The sequence below is a fragment of the Nicotiana sylvestris genome, chromosome 3 (genome assembly GCF_000393655.2).
Source record: "Nicotiana sylvestris chromosome 3, ASM39365v2, whole genome shotgun sequence".
In the NCBI taxonomy this organism is placed as follows: Eukaryota; Viridiplantae; Streptophyta; class Magnoliopsida; order Solanales; family Solanaceae; genus Nicotiana; species Nicotiana sylvestris.
In genome coordinates, this window is record NC_091059.1 from 129299433 (window position 1) to 129316313 (window position 16881).

The window sequence follows — 16881 nt, forward strand, 5'->3', positions numbered from 1 at the left end:
AATATAACCATTCCCATGCAGTGTCCCTTGCTTTAGAATACTACAATTTCACGACTAGGGAACCCATAGTTACCCAATCCTATTCAATTAAATTGCTTGGCACAAACCCTCAATTTTTTTTATTAAACTAAACATAGATGGTGCTTTCCAATATAACTCAAACTTGGGGGGCATGGGTGGTGTTTTCAGAAACCATAGAGGAGACTGGTTACTGGGTTTCCAACACTCCAATCCATCGTCTTCCCCTCTCCAATATGAACTGGAAGCTTTAAGGGTAGGGCTTTCAGTCGCGCTCAATTATGGTTACTCTCCACTAATTGTGGAAACAGATGCAACATAGCTCATAAAAATCTTACATTCAAATGCTATGCCTTACAACTCTATTATTACTGATTGTAGGTGGTTAATGCACCAGCTGAAGCACCCGAAGATCATCCATAATTTTTGGGAAGGAAACAAGGTGGCTCACAAAATGGCCAAGGAAGGACTCAAGCATGCAAGGAAAAAACAACTTTTTGTCAACCCATTGCCTCTAGTATATTAAATAATCTAGCAATGGACAGAAATGGTTATGTGTATTTGACCAAAAAACTCAGTATTAATGTGTGTTTCAATTTAGCCGAAATGGGGAATTTAAATGTCCTCGAAGCTTGTTGTTTTGTTAGGGATGTTACTGTCAGTATTCTGTAATGTCTTCGTAATAAATTATCTTTTCCCGTAAAAAAATGATAGATGATCGTTCTTCTTTGAAATGAGATAACTAAAATAACACGGTATAGTCGCTCTCAAAATAATAGTAAAAATATGTATATTTTTGTATATATATACATTATGTATGTTACATACAAAATTTATAGATTTTTCCATTACCAAATATAAATAGTTTCTAGCGCGTGCTAAAAGTGAAAAAAGCCCAATTATCATCCAATTCGTTGGATTGGTATCTTAGGACAAAGAGCATGACACATAACTACCTTGAATGGGCCAACTAGAAGGGCTAGAGTACTTATGAGGCCCAATACTAGGTAGTAAGCCCTAAGAAAATGGTGACAAAGCCCAAAATAGTGTCTCTGGCTCTCTGCAAACTAAGTTATTAGCAGAAACCTTGAACATTAGGCAAAGTTTACCTGAAATATAAAAGGCGGGGTTTCTAATGAACTAACTTAGATTTACAAATTCACATGAAACAACAGGAAAATGATAAGCAAGTTAAGAAAACATATAGTCGATGAGTTTAAGTTATATATATTAAGGGTGTGTTTGGTATAACAGAAAATATTTTCCGTGGAAAATGTTTCTAGGAAAATAAGTAGTAATCTAATTCATTTTTCGGTATTTGGTACGCAAATTAAGGAAAATGACTTCTCAAGAGTATTCATAAATAATTTAGATATAATAACATGAAGCCATAAACTTTCAAACCAACAAAAAAAATAAAAATAAAAAACAAAAATTTAATTATAAAAAAAGTAATTTTTTTGTGCGGGTGGGGTGGGTGGGGGTGGGGGTGGGATGGGAGGTGGGTGGTGCAGAAAAACGAAAAAACAGAAATTTGAAATTGCAAAAAAAAAAAATTAAGGTAAAAAAAATAATTTTTTTTTTGCGGTGGGGTTGGGTGGGGTGTGGGGTGGGGTGGAGGGGTAGTAGGGTGGGTGGTAACGGAAAAACTGAAATTTAAAAAAAAAACTTTTTTGGAGAGGGGATGAGGTGGGTTGGTGAGAGTGGAGAAGGTTGAGAAGGAGTTTTGTAAAATGTTTTTTCTTCTCTTGATAAGGAAAACATTTTCCTCCAATTGGAGGAAAATGAGTTAATAAGGAAAATGTTTTCCAAAATATTTAAGCCAAACAAACATGGAAAAATTGGAAAATATTTTCCGGAAATATTTTCCGTCATACTAAACACACCCTTTTAGTGTAAATAAAATAAGTAATCCTCCACAAAAAGTAGGAGTTGTAATCTTGATAATAAAGAAGGTTACTTGCTACAACAAATAACGGTGATATGACATCAACAACAACAATATATCCAGTGTAATTTCACAAGTGGCGAGGATAGTTTGTACGCAGACTTTATCCCTACCCGGTGAGGTAGAGAGGCTGTTTCCGATAGACCTCCGGCCAAGAAAATGTGATGTCTTTACTCTGTCAATTATACAATTTAAACTCATAATTGATTTATAATTCTGATATCCAGGAAAAGTCAGTAATGAACCACCAAATTGAGATAATTTATTTTCATTTGCATCTTGCTACAGCTCTCTCACTGCTAAATGAGGTTAAGTGAAGATACATGTTATCTAGGGACAACTAGTAGAGGTTTTTCTTTCTGAAGAGTAACCCCAAACTTTTCTTCCATATCTAACAACATTGGATCCTCACCATACGGAAGTGACCACTCAAAGTGATGGATCAAACTAGCTAAAATCAAGTGTACTTCTTGTCTAGCAAAAGGTAAGCCAGGGCATATTCTCCTCCCAGCACCAAATGGTATAAACTCAAAATCTTGACCCCTAAAATCTACACTAGAGTCGATAAATCGCTCGGGTCTGAAAGATAACGCATCTTCCCAAGTTTTAGAATCGCACCCTATTGCCCAAACGTTCACAAACAACCTCGAGTTCTTTGGGATGGTGTAATTCATAAGCTTACACGTCTCAGGAGCACGACGAGGAATCAAGAATGGAGTTGGCGGATGGATTCTCAATGTCTCCTTGACACAAGCAGCTAAATATGGAAGTTCACTGATATTGGATTCTCTTATAATGGCATTGCTCCCTATCTTACTTCTGAGCTCAGCTTGAAGTTTGTGCATAACTTCCTTGTTCCTTAGCAGTTCCGCCATTGCCCATTCAATTGTTGAGGTAGTAGTGTCTGTACCCGCAGCAATTAATTCCTGAAATGAAAAACAAGATTATGCAATGTGAGTATCAATCAATTTAGTTAAAAACCAACATCTGCTTCACCAAATTATTGTTAGGACCGAAAATTCAGGTGTCATGCGAAAACTAGTAAAGGAAATCTTGAACGACGATAAATCATACAACAAAGAGAAATATATCAAAAGAAACACAAACATTTAACGTGGTTCGGTCAATTGACCTACATCCATGGCGGAGATGAGCAATCCACTATATAAAAAGAGTACAAAATATTGAGAGAACAACCTCACGAAGAGGCAAACACAAGTGATACACTAACACTTAAAGTTCTCCCCCTAAACACGACTCTCAAACCCCATATGGCTACATTGTGGATGCTACTGAATGAGAAGGATGTATCTTCAATTTATAGAACTCCAAACCTTCCTACAAGAAAAAGGACTAGCCAAATATGAGAGATTTATAATTTCATTCTCCAAGAAGTAAAACTCAATTATGATAAACATGTTGCCCTTTCCTTCAACAGATAGGAAAATCAAATATGCTAACAAAAATTAGGACTAACACCTAACAATTATATCGTATTTAAAACAAAGCTTTGAGTTTGACATAGTCACATGGTTCAACAAATTGATCCTATTAAGGATGAAAAAAGTACCATTAATATGATATTGATCTGTAAATCCGTGAATCCACTATAAATCATGATATCCAAAAAATCTTGAATTTTATTGGAGCTCCCACGACTAATTGCCTGCCTTTTTTCCTTGACAATTTCAGCCCAGATGTTAAACAATTGACCCTGATATATCTTAGTCTGCTTTCTCAAACCCTGCAAATCAAGAGCATCCAAAAAAGGATAAAATTCTGATATATTTGGCATAGCTCCCAATTCTACAAATTTCCTTATAACATGTTTGATCCCACTAGTGTTCCCTTCATAATCCAAATCACACAAATCTTTTGTAAAGAAAAGATTCCCTAACGTATTCAAAATGGTAGCAAACATAATTTCAGAAATCTTTACGGTTTTCCCTTTCTTGGACCTAAGAAATTCTATCATTTCAAACACTTTTTTCTCCCTCAAAGCAGCTTGTGACTCAACTGCTTTGGCTGAGAACAAATGTGTTCGACAGAATGCCCTTAAGGATTTCCAGTGATTGCTCAAATCACTGGACCAGACAAGTGAGTGTTGATCAACAACAGAGAGTTTATATGGAGCAACTCTGGGCACGGACCGAGCTGAGAGCAAACGATCTTGAGTCTTGAGTATTTCAGCTGCGGAATCAGGGGATGAAGCTATGACAACTAGTTGAGTTCCCAGCCTGAGAGAGATTAATGGGCCGTGAATTTTGGCAAATTGTGTCATGGAAATATGAGGGTTTTTTCCCAACTGGAGAATATTTCCTAGTATTGGCCATGGTCGAGGTCCTGGTGGAAGATTTCCTGATTTTGGTATGATTTGTTTGAGGATGAGTACAAAAAATGGAATCAAGATAAGGAAGGAAACTGCTAGAGCATACTCCATTGAAAGAACAAGTCAACTGTTCCTCATTGCCAAAACATGGTTAGATTTGGCTGTTGAATTCTATACCACGATAGGGTCCGTTGGTGGGAAAGGAAAGTTGTCCAGCATTAATTATCCTAAAATTCTATAGCACTGTAGGGGCTTTGGTTGGAAACAAATTGTCCCAGTATTAATTATCCCCGAATTAATTATTTTATATTTTTATAGAATAAAAAAATATTATAATTCCGAAGTTAATTATATCCAATTTTCTTCCAATCAAACATAAAATAAATTCTTCTTAAATTTAATTTCGAAATTAATTATACATTATCTCTCGTACCAAACGAGCTCTTGTAGTTCAGTTAAACCAACCCATTTTCATAATTTAGGCTGAATGTTCTTTTATTAAGCGTGTTTTTTCCATTTTCAACTTTAAGAGGATATATATCTACTTCAACTCAAATATTGTCTAAACGCATAACATAATTTATTCCAAGCGTGACTTTTTCTCGGGGCAAGCGCACATATAGCCGTTAGGAGAAATTTACGTAGAATACAATCTTTATAAGACTTATTTAAATAACTTACAACCACTTCTTGAAAATTACATATAATACAACTTATTTTAAAATTTTACCTTTTTAATTAAATTAAATTAAATTATACACTTTCATCCCTAATATCTGTCTCTTAAAACTCATTATTGAACCTAAAAAATAGGAATTGTACCAATTAAAGCATATCACTATATTAAATTTAAAATTACATATTTTCTCTCTCATCAAAATAATGTCACAAGTCTCTCCAGTTTCTTGAGAAACGGAATTGAATTGGAATCATTCACAACATGTCTTCTCCCCACCAATGTTATATACCGTGTGTAGGATACTGTATAGTACTTACTTATGTGTATACTCTTATAAAATAAAGGTAGATTATATTAAAATTGTTCTATGTATTTTTGCAAAGTGTTAATTAATATCTGTATATTGTATAGTTATAGATAATATATATATATATATATATATATATATATTGTATATTATTATGTATTATATATATTGTATATTATTATTATTCTTATATATAATATACAATATATATGTGTGTGTATACACACTATATATATATATATATATATATATATATATATATATATATATATATATATTATATTTTGTATACTGTATACTAACATATAGTATTTGTATTATTAATGTCACACCTCATTTTTTACCTGCACCCGCAGGGGCGTATGAGAGTTTTTCCAATTAAAGGACAATCGAAACGAGATTTATTATTTAATTCAGAGTCGCCACTTGGGAGATTTATGGTGTCCTAAGTCACCGATTGAATCCCGAATCGAGGAAAAGATTGACTCTGTATTACAGTCCGCGAACCAGAAATCCGGATAAGGAATTCTGTTAACCCGGGAGAAGGTGTTAGGCATTCCCGAGTTCCATGGTTCTAGCACGGTCGCTCAAATGTCCTATTCGGCTTATTTATCTGATTTTAATACATGTTGAACATATGTGCAAATTTTAACTTTTTACCGCTTTTATTACTATTATTTTTAACGAGAATTGCAACGTCGTGAAAACACATCTCGAACCACGTCACATCAATGCACCCGTGGTTATTGACACATTTCGACTCCATTGAGATTTGGATTTGGGTCACATAAATGTGCAACCGAGTTTAAGAAAGTAAATTATTAGAAGCGCGTCTAAAATGACTAGCGTGTTATTATCTTTGGGGAGGGCCGTGAAATTCACTAAACGACCCATCCCGAATTCTAAATGTTTCATTTTTAACCATTTATTAAGGGCCCCACAATTTATGTATTTTTGTTTGGCGAGACTCGTCTCATTTATTATTTAAAAGGCAAACCTAAAAGTGACTATGATTTGCTATTTTTATTTTTTGTCTCTAAAAATAAAGAAAAGGCCCTAATTAATTAATACGTCAACAACCTTACTATGAGAAAGGTTGCCTCCAACATTGGGCCTACAAGGACGTTTGCAGCCCAACGAGCCCGGGGTCCGAGCCTGGACGGGAACATCGCAACACGAATCTGGGCGGCCTAATCAGATCCGAACGAATCCTCTAATGGCCCAGACCCAAACAGTACTTTATTTACATTATCAGTACTGAACTAGTACTCGAATAACTTGGTATTTTACACTATTGGGATACGAAAGTGAACTATATAAAATCCGGAGCTATTTGAACTTGTTTTTACAATTATTGAAACGAATCAATGCTTAAGAATTGTCATAAAAATAAACTAACACTAATCACTTTAATGATTCACGATTTCCTAATAGAACTGCTGAAGGACACATTAAGACTAAAAACCATTCAAGCCTATTTTATAACAGCCACTCCAGGTTTTATCTTATACTACGCTAAACGGATTCACAAAGTTCTTTAACACGAAATTAACTATGACTAGTCATGAACTACTATGTACCATGAATTTGGCTACAACCAATACTCAACAGGTGCAAGAATCAGCTAACAAGGAATTAACTACAATTGGTGATTTACTGGGTAAGCCAATCCAAGAAAACTAAGCTATAAGAGTCTATAATCCAGTTATTGCATAGCCCAGTTCAGTTCAGACAATGTAACTATAAACAAGAGTCTAAACATCCTTAACGAACAAAACATTCAACTATACAAATCAGAAAACTGAATTAAATTAAAATCTTCAGGCTTCAATTACAAGTTCATCCTTTACATTTCAGCTTCACAATTATTGAAGTCAAGCTGTGTACCTGGAATTGGAACAGAAATAAAGTAGAAGAAAGATCAGCAGTAGCAATAATATGAGCAGCAATACAACAGCAGTTCACAGCAGCAATTTGAAGTTCCAAACAGCCACAAACAGACTCAACCGAGCTAGAGTCAAGCCAAGATTCAAACTTTCCAGTCTTTAAGCTTTAGAAACTAATTTTCAAGACCCTCTCTAACTGATTAAAGACTCTCAAAAGTGATCTCTGAAACTTGAAGCAGAGAGTTCTAAAATTGTTTATGATTCTCAGGGAGCTGGACTGGACTACTGGCTAAGAATCTTGAAAAAGTTATTAAAGCAACAATAAAAACCCTCTCCTTCTCCTAAGATTTTTTCCTTCTTCTAAGGTCTGCCCCCTTTCTGTCCTAAGTCCCTCCACTTATACCCCAAAAACTGACCTTGCCAGCTCTCAAGAGCACTTAGGCAGAATTTTTTAACTAATTCTGCCCATGATCTTCTTTTAGTACCCCACTAGAGTATGTTTTCCCCCATTACCCCTTGTCTTTTCCTTATTTAATGTTCAAACAAGCATGGGCAACATATTTTAATCAATCTCTTTTAAGCCTTCCCCTACCATTATGTTTTGTTCCCCATTAGCACTTAAACAATTCATTAGTTTAATGATACCTTAGTACCCTACTGTCAGACCATTCAACTTAAACCACTTTCAAACCTTTTCAATCCCAAAATACCCTCCTAAAGTCCCTGAAATTACTGTCCTACCCAATCCCTTTTAATATGTATTAAACCTTTCAGCTCTAACCTATTCAAACCTACCAACTAACTAAGCTGAATCCTAATTAACCAACAAACTACAATGGCTATAACCAATTCAACTTATCAAATCAGTCAATAATTCAAGATAGAAACTCATATCAAATCAAATGGCATCAAAAATGAAGACTAAGGGTTCAGGGCAGCACATATTGAACCAACTATATTGGGGAACCAATTATATTTAGCTCAGAAACAAATGAACTGAAATCAACTAGACGAGCATACGCTTAATTAAATTGAAAAAGAAGAAACAGCCAGAAGAGCTTTAAGGGGATTGACAGATTCAGGATAACAAATGCCCAATAAATTTAGTTCAATATGATGAACTGAATATAACAACAGGCTCATTTCAACACAAAATTTAGAACATAAACGAAGCAAGAGGGGAAACAGGCTGGAATGAACTATGAAATCAAAACCAAAATTAAACTATTATCGTGTTAAACTAACACTCAAACCTAGCGGACTAATCGACGAAACTTATTCAATTGATTAAACAATTTATAACATATAATCAACAACAGAAAAATAAGAGAAAAGAGAAGGAATACCTCAGAAACTACAGGCTAAAATCCAATCTGTTCTAATCGAAACTTCGACTTAAAGTTTGAAGCCGAAACGGACCTTAATCGAGTGTTCTCGACTGAGAACACACGACTAAGATTGGCCACGACCTCAATTTTATTTTGGATCGATTCCTAGGTTTTGTTCTTCTAGGGCTCGTTTAGTCGATTTAGGATTCGTCCAGTTCCGGCTTGATTTGAGCACGACTAACATGGGATTCGGGACGAGGGGGTCTAGTGGCCAATGAGTGTAGGTTTGGGACGGCTTAGGTTTGGCGCCGCCACCAGGGGATCTTGTGGCGACGCTAGGGTTCTTGGCTCAAAATCGATATTCGAGTGACTGGGACTAGATTCGAAGGAAGGGGAGGGTGGATTTGGAGAGAAGAGGTCAGGGCGGAGCTGTAGTGTGAAGCTGGAGGCATTTGGGTGAACTAGGGTTAGGGGTCAATTCTTCAATCTAAGATTCGAAGAACTCGGGGATGATTCGAAGGCGATGGAGTGGGGATTCGGAAAGAGGAGGGTGAGGGGGTTCTATGGTATAATTTTGGGGATGTTTGGACCACCGGAACCGCCGTGAGGCAATTTTCGGTGGGCGGAGGGCGGTGGTTGAAGGTGGTGGGTGTTTGGGGCCTGTCTCTAGGTTAGAGACGAAGGCAAAGGGGGGGGGGGTATGGCTTAGGGGGCGGGGTATGGTTTAGGAATATATAATGGGGTGGGGATTTGATCTTGGCCATTGGATCATTCACGATCAACGGCCTTGATCACTTCACTAAGGAGGAACGATGTCGTTTGGAGTAGTACTGTGGCGGTCCGGGTATTGGAGTGACGGGTTGGGGTTGGGTTGGAGATGGGTTATGGGAGGGGAATCTTGGACCGTTGGATTGGATGATTGAACGGTCGTGGTTGATGGGCGATGAAACGACGTCGTTTGGTATGGTCTCTTGGACCGGCCGGTTGGGCCTGGATATGAGGTGTGATATTGGGCCTGAACTTTTCCTTAAAACTGGCCCAGTCCGATTTTTTACCCTTCTTCTCTTGTTTCTTCTTTTCCCTTTTATTTTCTTTTAATTCCTCATTGCCAAAAATTCTAAAATAAATTGTAAAGCCAAAATTAACTTAGGAAAATACTAATTAACCCTCAATGATAATTATCACACAAAATTAAATACAAGGATAATCACACAATTTTGACATTAGACACTAAAAATGCGAAGTACGTTATTTTTCGATTTTTTTTCATTTTCGTAAAACAAATTACTGTTTAATTAATCCTAAATTGCAAAACTAAATCGTAAATGCAAATGCAACACATATATTTTTTATATTTTCCAGTAATAAAAATAGAATAAACATGCACAGACAAAATACAAATAAATCACAAGCAATACAAAACTATTTTATTTTGAATTTTTGGAAGTAGTTCTTGTAGGGTAAAAATCACGTGCTCACAGCTGCCCCTCTTTGTCCGGAAACATGAAGAGTTTTTGTGCAAAGATAAAGTGAGCGGATACGAGCGATTTTTGCACATTCGACTACTCCGTGTGAAGCATTTTTTGAAAGATTTGACCGAACCTCTGCTTCAAAGGTTTCTTACATATCCCTAGCTAAAAGGGAATCAGGTCAATGTAATTCGGGGAGTTTTGGTAGCTGGGACTACTAGGGAGCTGTGGATTTACTGTTGCTGCTGCTGCCGCTACTTACTGACCTCCTTATGAGACTATGGTAAAAGAAAACAAGAAGCTAGACTAAACTAGAAATTACAAAATCTTATCTAGATCTTCAAACTTTCTCTTGTTGCCTTATGTTTCCTTTTATGTTTCTCTACTTCCGACTTGACTTGTACTCTCTCTTGATTGCTGAACTCGAACTACTTACTTCCTTCTTGTGGGCTCCTGATTTCAACTACCTTTTTTAAAAAAAATATAACACCTCCATTCTCCAGGCGGGCACCTGACTTCAATTATGACTTCAAATATAATACCTTCGTTCCCCAGGCGGGCTCCTAACTTCAATAACGACTCGAAGATAATACCTCTATTCTCCAGGCGGGCTCCTGACTTTAACAACTTCTTCAAAATATAACACCTCCATTCTCCAGGCGGGCTCCTGACTTATATTATGACTTAAAAATATAACACCTCCATTCTCCAGGCGGGCTCCTAACTTCCAACACAACTTAAAAGTATAACACCTCCGTTCTCCAGGCGGGCTCCTGACTTCCAACACAACTTAAAAATATAACACCTCCATTCTCCAGGCGGGCTCTTGACTTCCAACACAACTTAAAAATATAACACCTCCATTCTCCAGGCGGGCTCCTGACTTCAACAACTTCTTAAAATGTAACACCTTCGTTCTCCAGGCGGGCTCCTGACTTCAACAACTTCTTACAAATATAACACCTCCATTCTCCAGGAGGGCTCCTGACTTCAATTACAACTTAAAATATAACACCTCCATTCTCCAGGCGGGCTTTTAACTTCAACAACGAAAAGATGCGTTCTATTGCCGTTGTTCCTTCCTGCCTCCTGAACCATTTTCTTTCTAACTTGAATTAACTTCTTTCAGAACTGCTTCCCTCAAAACTGGTGTTTCATTCCTCTGAAAACTACTGGGGATAACTCCGGTGTTTCATTCAAAAATATGTTATTCTCCTCCTTCAAAGACTTCTTCCCTTAAAGCTGGTGTTTTCCTTCCTCTAAAACTACTTCCCTTAAGACTTATGTTATCTTCCTCCTGAAATTGCTTTCTTTAAAACTTGTTTTGCCTTCTCCCGAAAACTGCTGGGGATACCGCTCTTCACCAAACTTGTGTTAGACTTCCAGAAAATTTTCGAAATGAAAGAAAATTTTCTGCCCCAGTTTGACAATCTTTCTTGTGGCACATCTTTCCGTCATTAATAACATTTCCTGCCCCTGCTTCAAATCAAAGAAAAATTTGTTAGTTTAAAACGTGGGGGACGTTCCTGCTGGGGATGGTTTTCCCTTTTCTTTTTCCCATGCTCTGCGTTGTTCGATCATCTTGAAACCTGGCTGATAACTTTCGACTTTCTTGATGCTTCTGTATTCACCCACTTCTCAACCGTTGTTTTCCACTTTTACTCCATTCTTTCCACGACATCTTAGAGCAATCCATCATTTGGTCTTATAATGACGTCTTTCTTGTCCCGTCACATTATCTTCGGCCTGTCTTATCCCCATTTACCTTGCACCATGTTGGCGACTGGTAGTTGGCGTTGAAAATCCTTCTTAAAAACAAACTACTATAAAAAATCTTTAACCAAAAGAAATGAAAGATGATGACTTCAAAAGATAAAAAGAAAAATCTTCCTAAAGAATTGTTTGAAGAGAAGAAAAGGAAAAGGACTTATCTGAATGGTATAACCGATCTCAATGATCATGTCGTGCATTTCGGATTAATTAACCCAGTCTATTATATCACTCAATCTTTCTGATGGCCTTACTTTGTATTTCAAAAGGTCCTACAACGCAACTCTTTTGCCGAATCAACATCTTTGTTCTGCTTGATGCCTCGACGGATCATTTCTGTCAACCTTACTTCATTTGCCCACTTTCAATTCCTTGTCGCCTTATAGTGCCCTTCGAGGGGTTTTCACTAATAAGACTCTCTCGTTTCTCTCAAATATCGTCGCCTTATGGTGCCTGTGATGGTTTTCACCAATAAGACTCTCTCACTTTATTTCTCTCAACTTCCGTCGCCTTAGGGTGCCTGTGAAGGTTTTCACCAATAAGACTCTCTCATTTTATTTCTCTCAATTTCCGTCTCCTTATGGTGCCTGTGAAGGTTTTCACCAATAAGACTCTCTCATTTTATTTCTTTTCAGCTGGGGATTGGGGTGTTACTAATAAGATTCTCTCATTTCATTTCTTTTCTGCTGGGGATTCTCTCATTTCATTTCTTTTCTGCTGGGGACCAGAGTGTTACTCCAGACTTCCATTTGCCCGACTTGGCACTTCTCGGATACTGATCGGGAGGTCTTTTGGACATCAATATGGGTTTCTGGCGTATGGCTAAAGAAAAATTTAAAATAACTTTGATGGGTAAATCATTACAACTCTTGGAATAAACTTTCTTTCCCCAAAATTATAAACACAACTTCTGCCCCAGTTTTTCTTGCTTGGGGATTTTTGATTCTTATTACACTATGACCGAGCTGTGAGGCGCCTACGTATCCTTTTTTAGCAATCAGGTCAAATGTAGTTCCCAATTCCTTTGTTTTTCTTGTGACTTTTCTTTTATCTTTATTATCATTATTTTTCTTTTCTCCCCTTTTAATTTTCATTACTGATTTCAAAAGAGAGGTATGAAAGAATAAATAAGGCTCAAAAGGGGAAGCAAAGGTTGAAGTGTTTGGATGGAAGAACAAATTGCCTCTGTCATTTCATTCTCTGATACCATGCCAAATGCAAACAAACAACAATTACAATTAAAAGAAATCATACATAATATCTCTTAACTGTGTCAGAATTGATAGCCATGTCGATGCATTTTCCTTCGATATCTGTTAAACATAAAGCACCATTGGACAACACTCTGGTTACAATGAATGACCCTTGCCAATTCGGGGCGAACTTGCCTTTTGCCTCAGCCTGATATGGAAGGATGCGTTTCAGCACTTGCTGGCCCACTTCAAACTTCCGGGGACGCACCTTTTTGTTGTATGCTCTTGTCATTCTCTTTTGATATAACTGGCCATGACACACAGCTGCCAATCTTTTTCATCAATCAAGTTCAACTGCTCCAGACGAGTTTTGACCCACTCATCATCATCAATCTCAGCCTCAGCGACAATCTGAAGGGACGAGATTTCAACTTCTGCAGGTATTACGGCTTCAGTTCCATATACCAACAAATAAGGAGTTGCCCCTACTGAAGTATGGACAGTGGTGTGATAACCCAACAATGCAAATGGTATTTTTCATGCCATTGCCTCAAACCTTCTACCATTTTCCGAAGTATCTTCTTTATGTTTTTGTTGGCTGCCTCAATTGCTCCATTCGCCTTGGGGCGATATGGGGTGGAATTGCGGTGTGTAATCTTAAACTGTTGACATACCTCTTTCATCAAATTGTTGTTAAGATTAGCACCATTATCTGTGATGATCACCTTTGGGATTCCAAATCGACAGACGACATTTGAGTGAACAAAATCGACCACTACTTTCTTGGTCACAGATTTTAAAGTTTTGGCCTCAACCCATTTGGTGAAATAATCAATGGCTACCAGAATGAACCTATGACCGTTGGATGCTGTTGGCTCAATTGGTCCAATGATATCCATGCCCCAAGCGATGAAGGGCCATGGCGCCGACATTATGTGTAATTCCGATGGCGGAGAATGAATCAAATCTCCGTGTATCTGGCACTGATGTCATTTGTGCACAAAACTAATACAATCTCGCTCCATGGTGAGCCAATAATAACCTGATCGAAGAATTTTCTTTGCCAACACATATACGCTCATATGTGGTCCGCAGACTCCTGAATGTACTTCAGACATGACAGACGTAGCTTGTCTAGCATCTATGCATCTTAACAATCCCAGGTCTGGTGTTCTTTTATACAAAACTCCTCCACTCAAGAAAAATCCGCTCGCCAACTATCGAATCGTTCTCTTTTGATCCCCCGTGGCTTGCACTGGGTATATCCCTATTCTGATGTATTCCTTGATATCATGGAACCATGGTTCGCCATCAAATTCCTCTTCAATCATATTGCAGTAAGCATGTTGATTTCGCACTTGAATGTGCAAAGGATCGACATAGGCTTTGTTCGGATGGTGCAGCATTGACACTAGGGTAGTCAAAGCATCGACGACCTCATTATGGACCCTTGGAATATGCCTAAACTCTATTGATCTAAACCGTTGACAAAGACCATGCAAGCATTGTCGGTATGGTATGAGCTTCAGATCTCGCGTTTCCCATTCTCCTTGAATTTGATGTACCAGAAGGTCCGAGTCTCCCAAGACCAAGACTTCCTGGACATCCATGTCCGTAGCTAACCTTAACCCCAAAATGCATGCTTCGTACACAGCCATATTGTTGGTACAATAAAAACGAAGTTGAGCCGTAACAGGATAGTGATGCCCTATTTCAGAAATAAGCACAACTCCTATTCCGACTCCTTTCATGTTAGCAGCCCCATCAAAGGAAAGTTTCCAGCTTGGTTTTTTGGCCTGTTCTAGTTCATCAATATGCATCACCTCTTCATCAGGAAAATAAGTCCTCAGTGGCTCATACTCTTTATCGACCGGGTTCTCGGCCAAATGATCGGTCAATGCTTGGGCTTTCATCACAGTCCAAGTCACATAGATTATGTCAAACTCTGTGAGCAAAATCTGCCATTTTGCAAGTCTTCCTGTCAGCATAGGCTTTTGAAAGATATACTTCAATGGATCCAAGCGTGAAATGAGGTAAGTAGTGTAGGATGACAAATAATGTTTCAACTTCTGTGCCACCCAAGTTAGGGCACAACATGTCTTTTCCAAGTGAGTGTACTTAACCTCATAAGCTGTGAACTTCTTGCTAAGATAGTAGATGGCCTGTTCTTTCCTGCCGGTGATGTCATGCTGCCCCAGTACACAACCAAATGAATTCTCCAAGACTGTCAAGTAAAGAATCAAGGGTCTCCCTGGTTCTGGCGGAACCAGCACAGGTGGGTTTGTCAAGTATCCCTTTAGCTCGTCGAATGCTTCATGACACTCATCAGTCCACTTGACCGCAGCATCCTTCTTCAACAACTTGAAAATAGGCTCGCATGTCGTCGTGAGCTGAGCGATAAACCTGCTGATATAGTTCAACCTTCCTAACAGACTTATCACTTCAGTCTTGTTCCTCGGAGGTGGCAATTCTTGTATGGCTTTGATCTTTGATGGGTCTAACTCGATGCCTCGCCGGCTGACTATGAATCCCAATAGTTTTCCGGACGGAACACTAAATGCACACTTGGCGGGGTTAAGCTTGAGGTTGTACCTGCAAAGCCTCTAGAAGAATTTCCTCAAATCCCTGATGTGGTCGGCCTGATGCTTTGATTTTATGATCACATCATATACATAGACCTCAATATCCTTGTGTATTATATCATGAAACACAGTAGTCATTGCCCTCATATAGGTTGCCCCAGCATTCTTCAAACCAAATGGCATTACCTGGTAGCAATAAGTTCCCCAGGGTGTGATGAATGTCGTCTTTTCTGCATCTTCTTCATCTATTAGAATCTAATGATACCCGACATAGCAATCCACAAAAGATACGATCTCACGCTTGGCACATTTATCGATCAAAATGTGGATATTGGGTAGTGGGAAGTTATCCTTCGGACCTGCTTTGTTGAGATTGCGGTAATCGACGTATACTCTGATCTTGCCATCCTTCTTCGACACAGGCACAACATTAGCCAACCTAACAGGATATCGGGTGACCCGGATAACCTTTGCATCCAACTGTTTGGTAACCTCTTCTTTAATCTCCACACTCATATCAGTCTTGCATTTCCTCAACTTTTGCTTGACGGGAGAGAATGCTGGGTCAGTGGGCAATTTAGGAACCACTAAAATCAGTGCTTAAACCCGGCATGTCGTCATATGACCACGCAAAAACATCTTTGTACTCGGTGAGTGCTTTGACTAACTCCTCCCGGATTTCTGGCTTGAGGTGGACACTTATCTTAGTCTCTCGGACATTGTCTGTGTCCCCTAAATTGACAGCTTCTGTGTCATTCAAATTGGGTTTGGGTTTTTCTTCGAAGTGAATTAACTCCTTACTAATCTCTTTGAAGGCTTCATCCTCATCATCATATTCTGATTCGTAATCATAATCTACTTCTTGAACTATCATTTCGGAATCAGATTGATTTTTAAGACTAGGCTGAGGATTCCTTATGCACGCCATGTCATTAAGACCAGTATAAAGAGAACTGTACAGAAAAAGAAGAGAAGAAAACAAAATTAAAATAAAATAAGAAATGAAGAAGAAACTTTTTTATTTTATTGAATTGCGAGATAACAAGGTTTCACACTTTGATGAACACAACAAAAATAAAAGAAATCTGGACTACAACCCTGGAATAATCCAAAAAATGGGAAGGAAAATCAGAGCCAACTACCAAGACTCCCTCCGAATGGGAAAAGGAGTAGCCATCCAATTGTTGATTTTTGCCTTTGGCCCCACAAACAGCACATCCGCCTTGCTGGACCCCTCCCCAACTTCTACCATGTTGATTTCGGTGAATAATCTTTCAAAGACTTCATTTAAGTCTCCATCTGCACCAATCAATGGCTCTGTAACCTTGGACAACCATTCCTTTTTGATGCTCAGCCTGACAAAAGATCTGGA

The 16881-nt window shown here is 38.2% G+C and overlaps 1 protein-coding gene across 1 annotated transcript; it reads right to left on the reverse strand.

Annotated features, from left to right (window-relative positions):
• Positions 1-2206: 2206 nt before the first annotated feature.
• LOC104210028 (probable (S)-N-methylcoclaurine 3'-hydroxylase isozyme 2) lies at positions 2207-4528 on the reverse strand. Its single transcript, XM_009758822.2, has 2 exons — positions 3537-4528; positions 2207-2892 (listed from the first exon to the last, which is right to left on the reverse strand). Exons 1-2 carry the CDS (start codon positions 4404-4406, stop codon positions 2293-2295), a joined length of 1470 nt encoding a protein of 489 aa, XP_009757124.1. The 5' UTR covers positions 4407-4528; the 3' UTR covers positions 2207-2292.
• Between the last annotated feature and the right edge of the window lie 12353 nt (positions 4529-16881).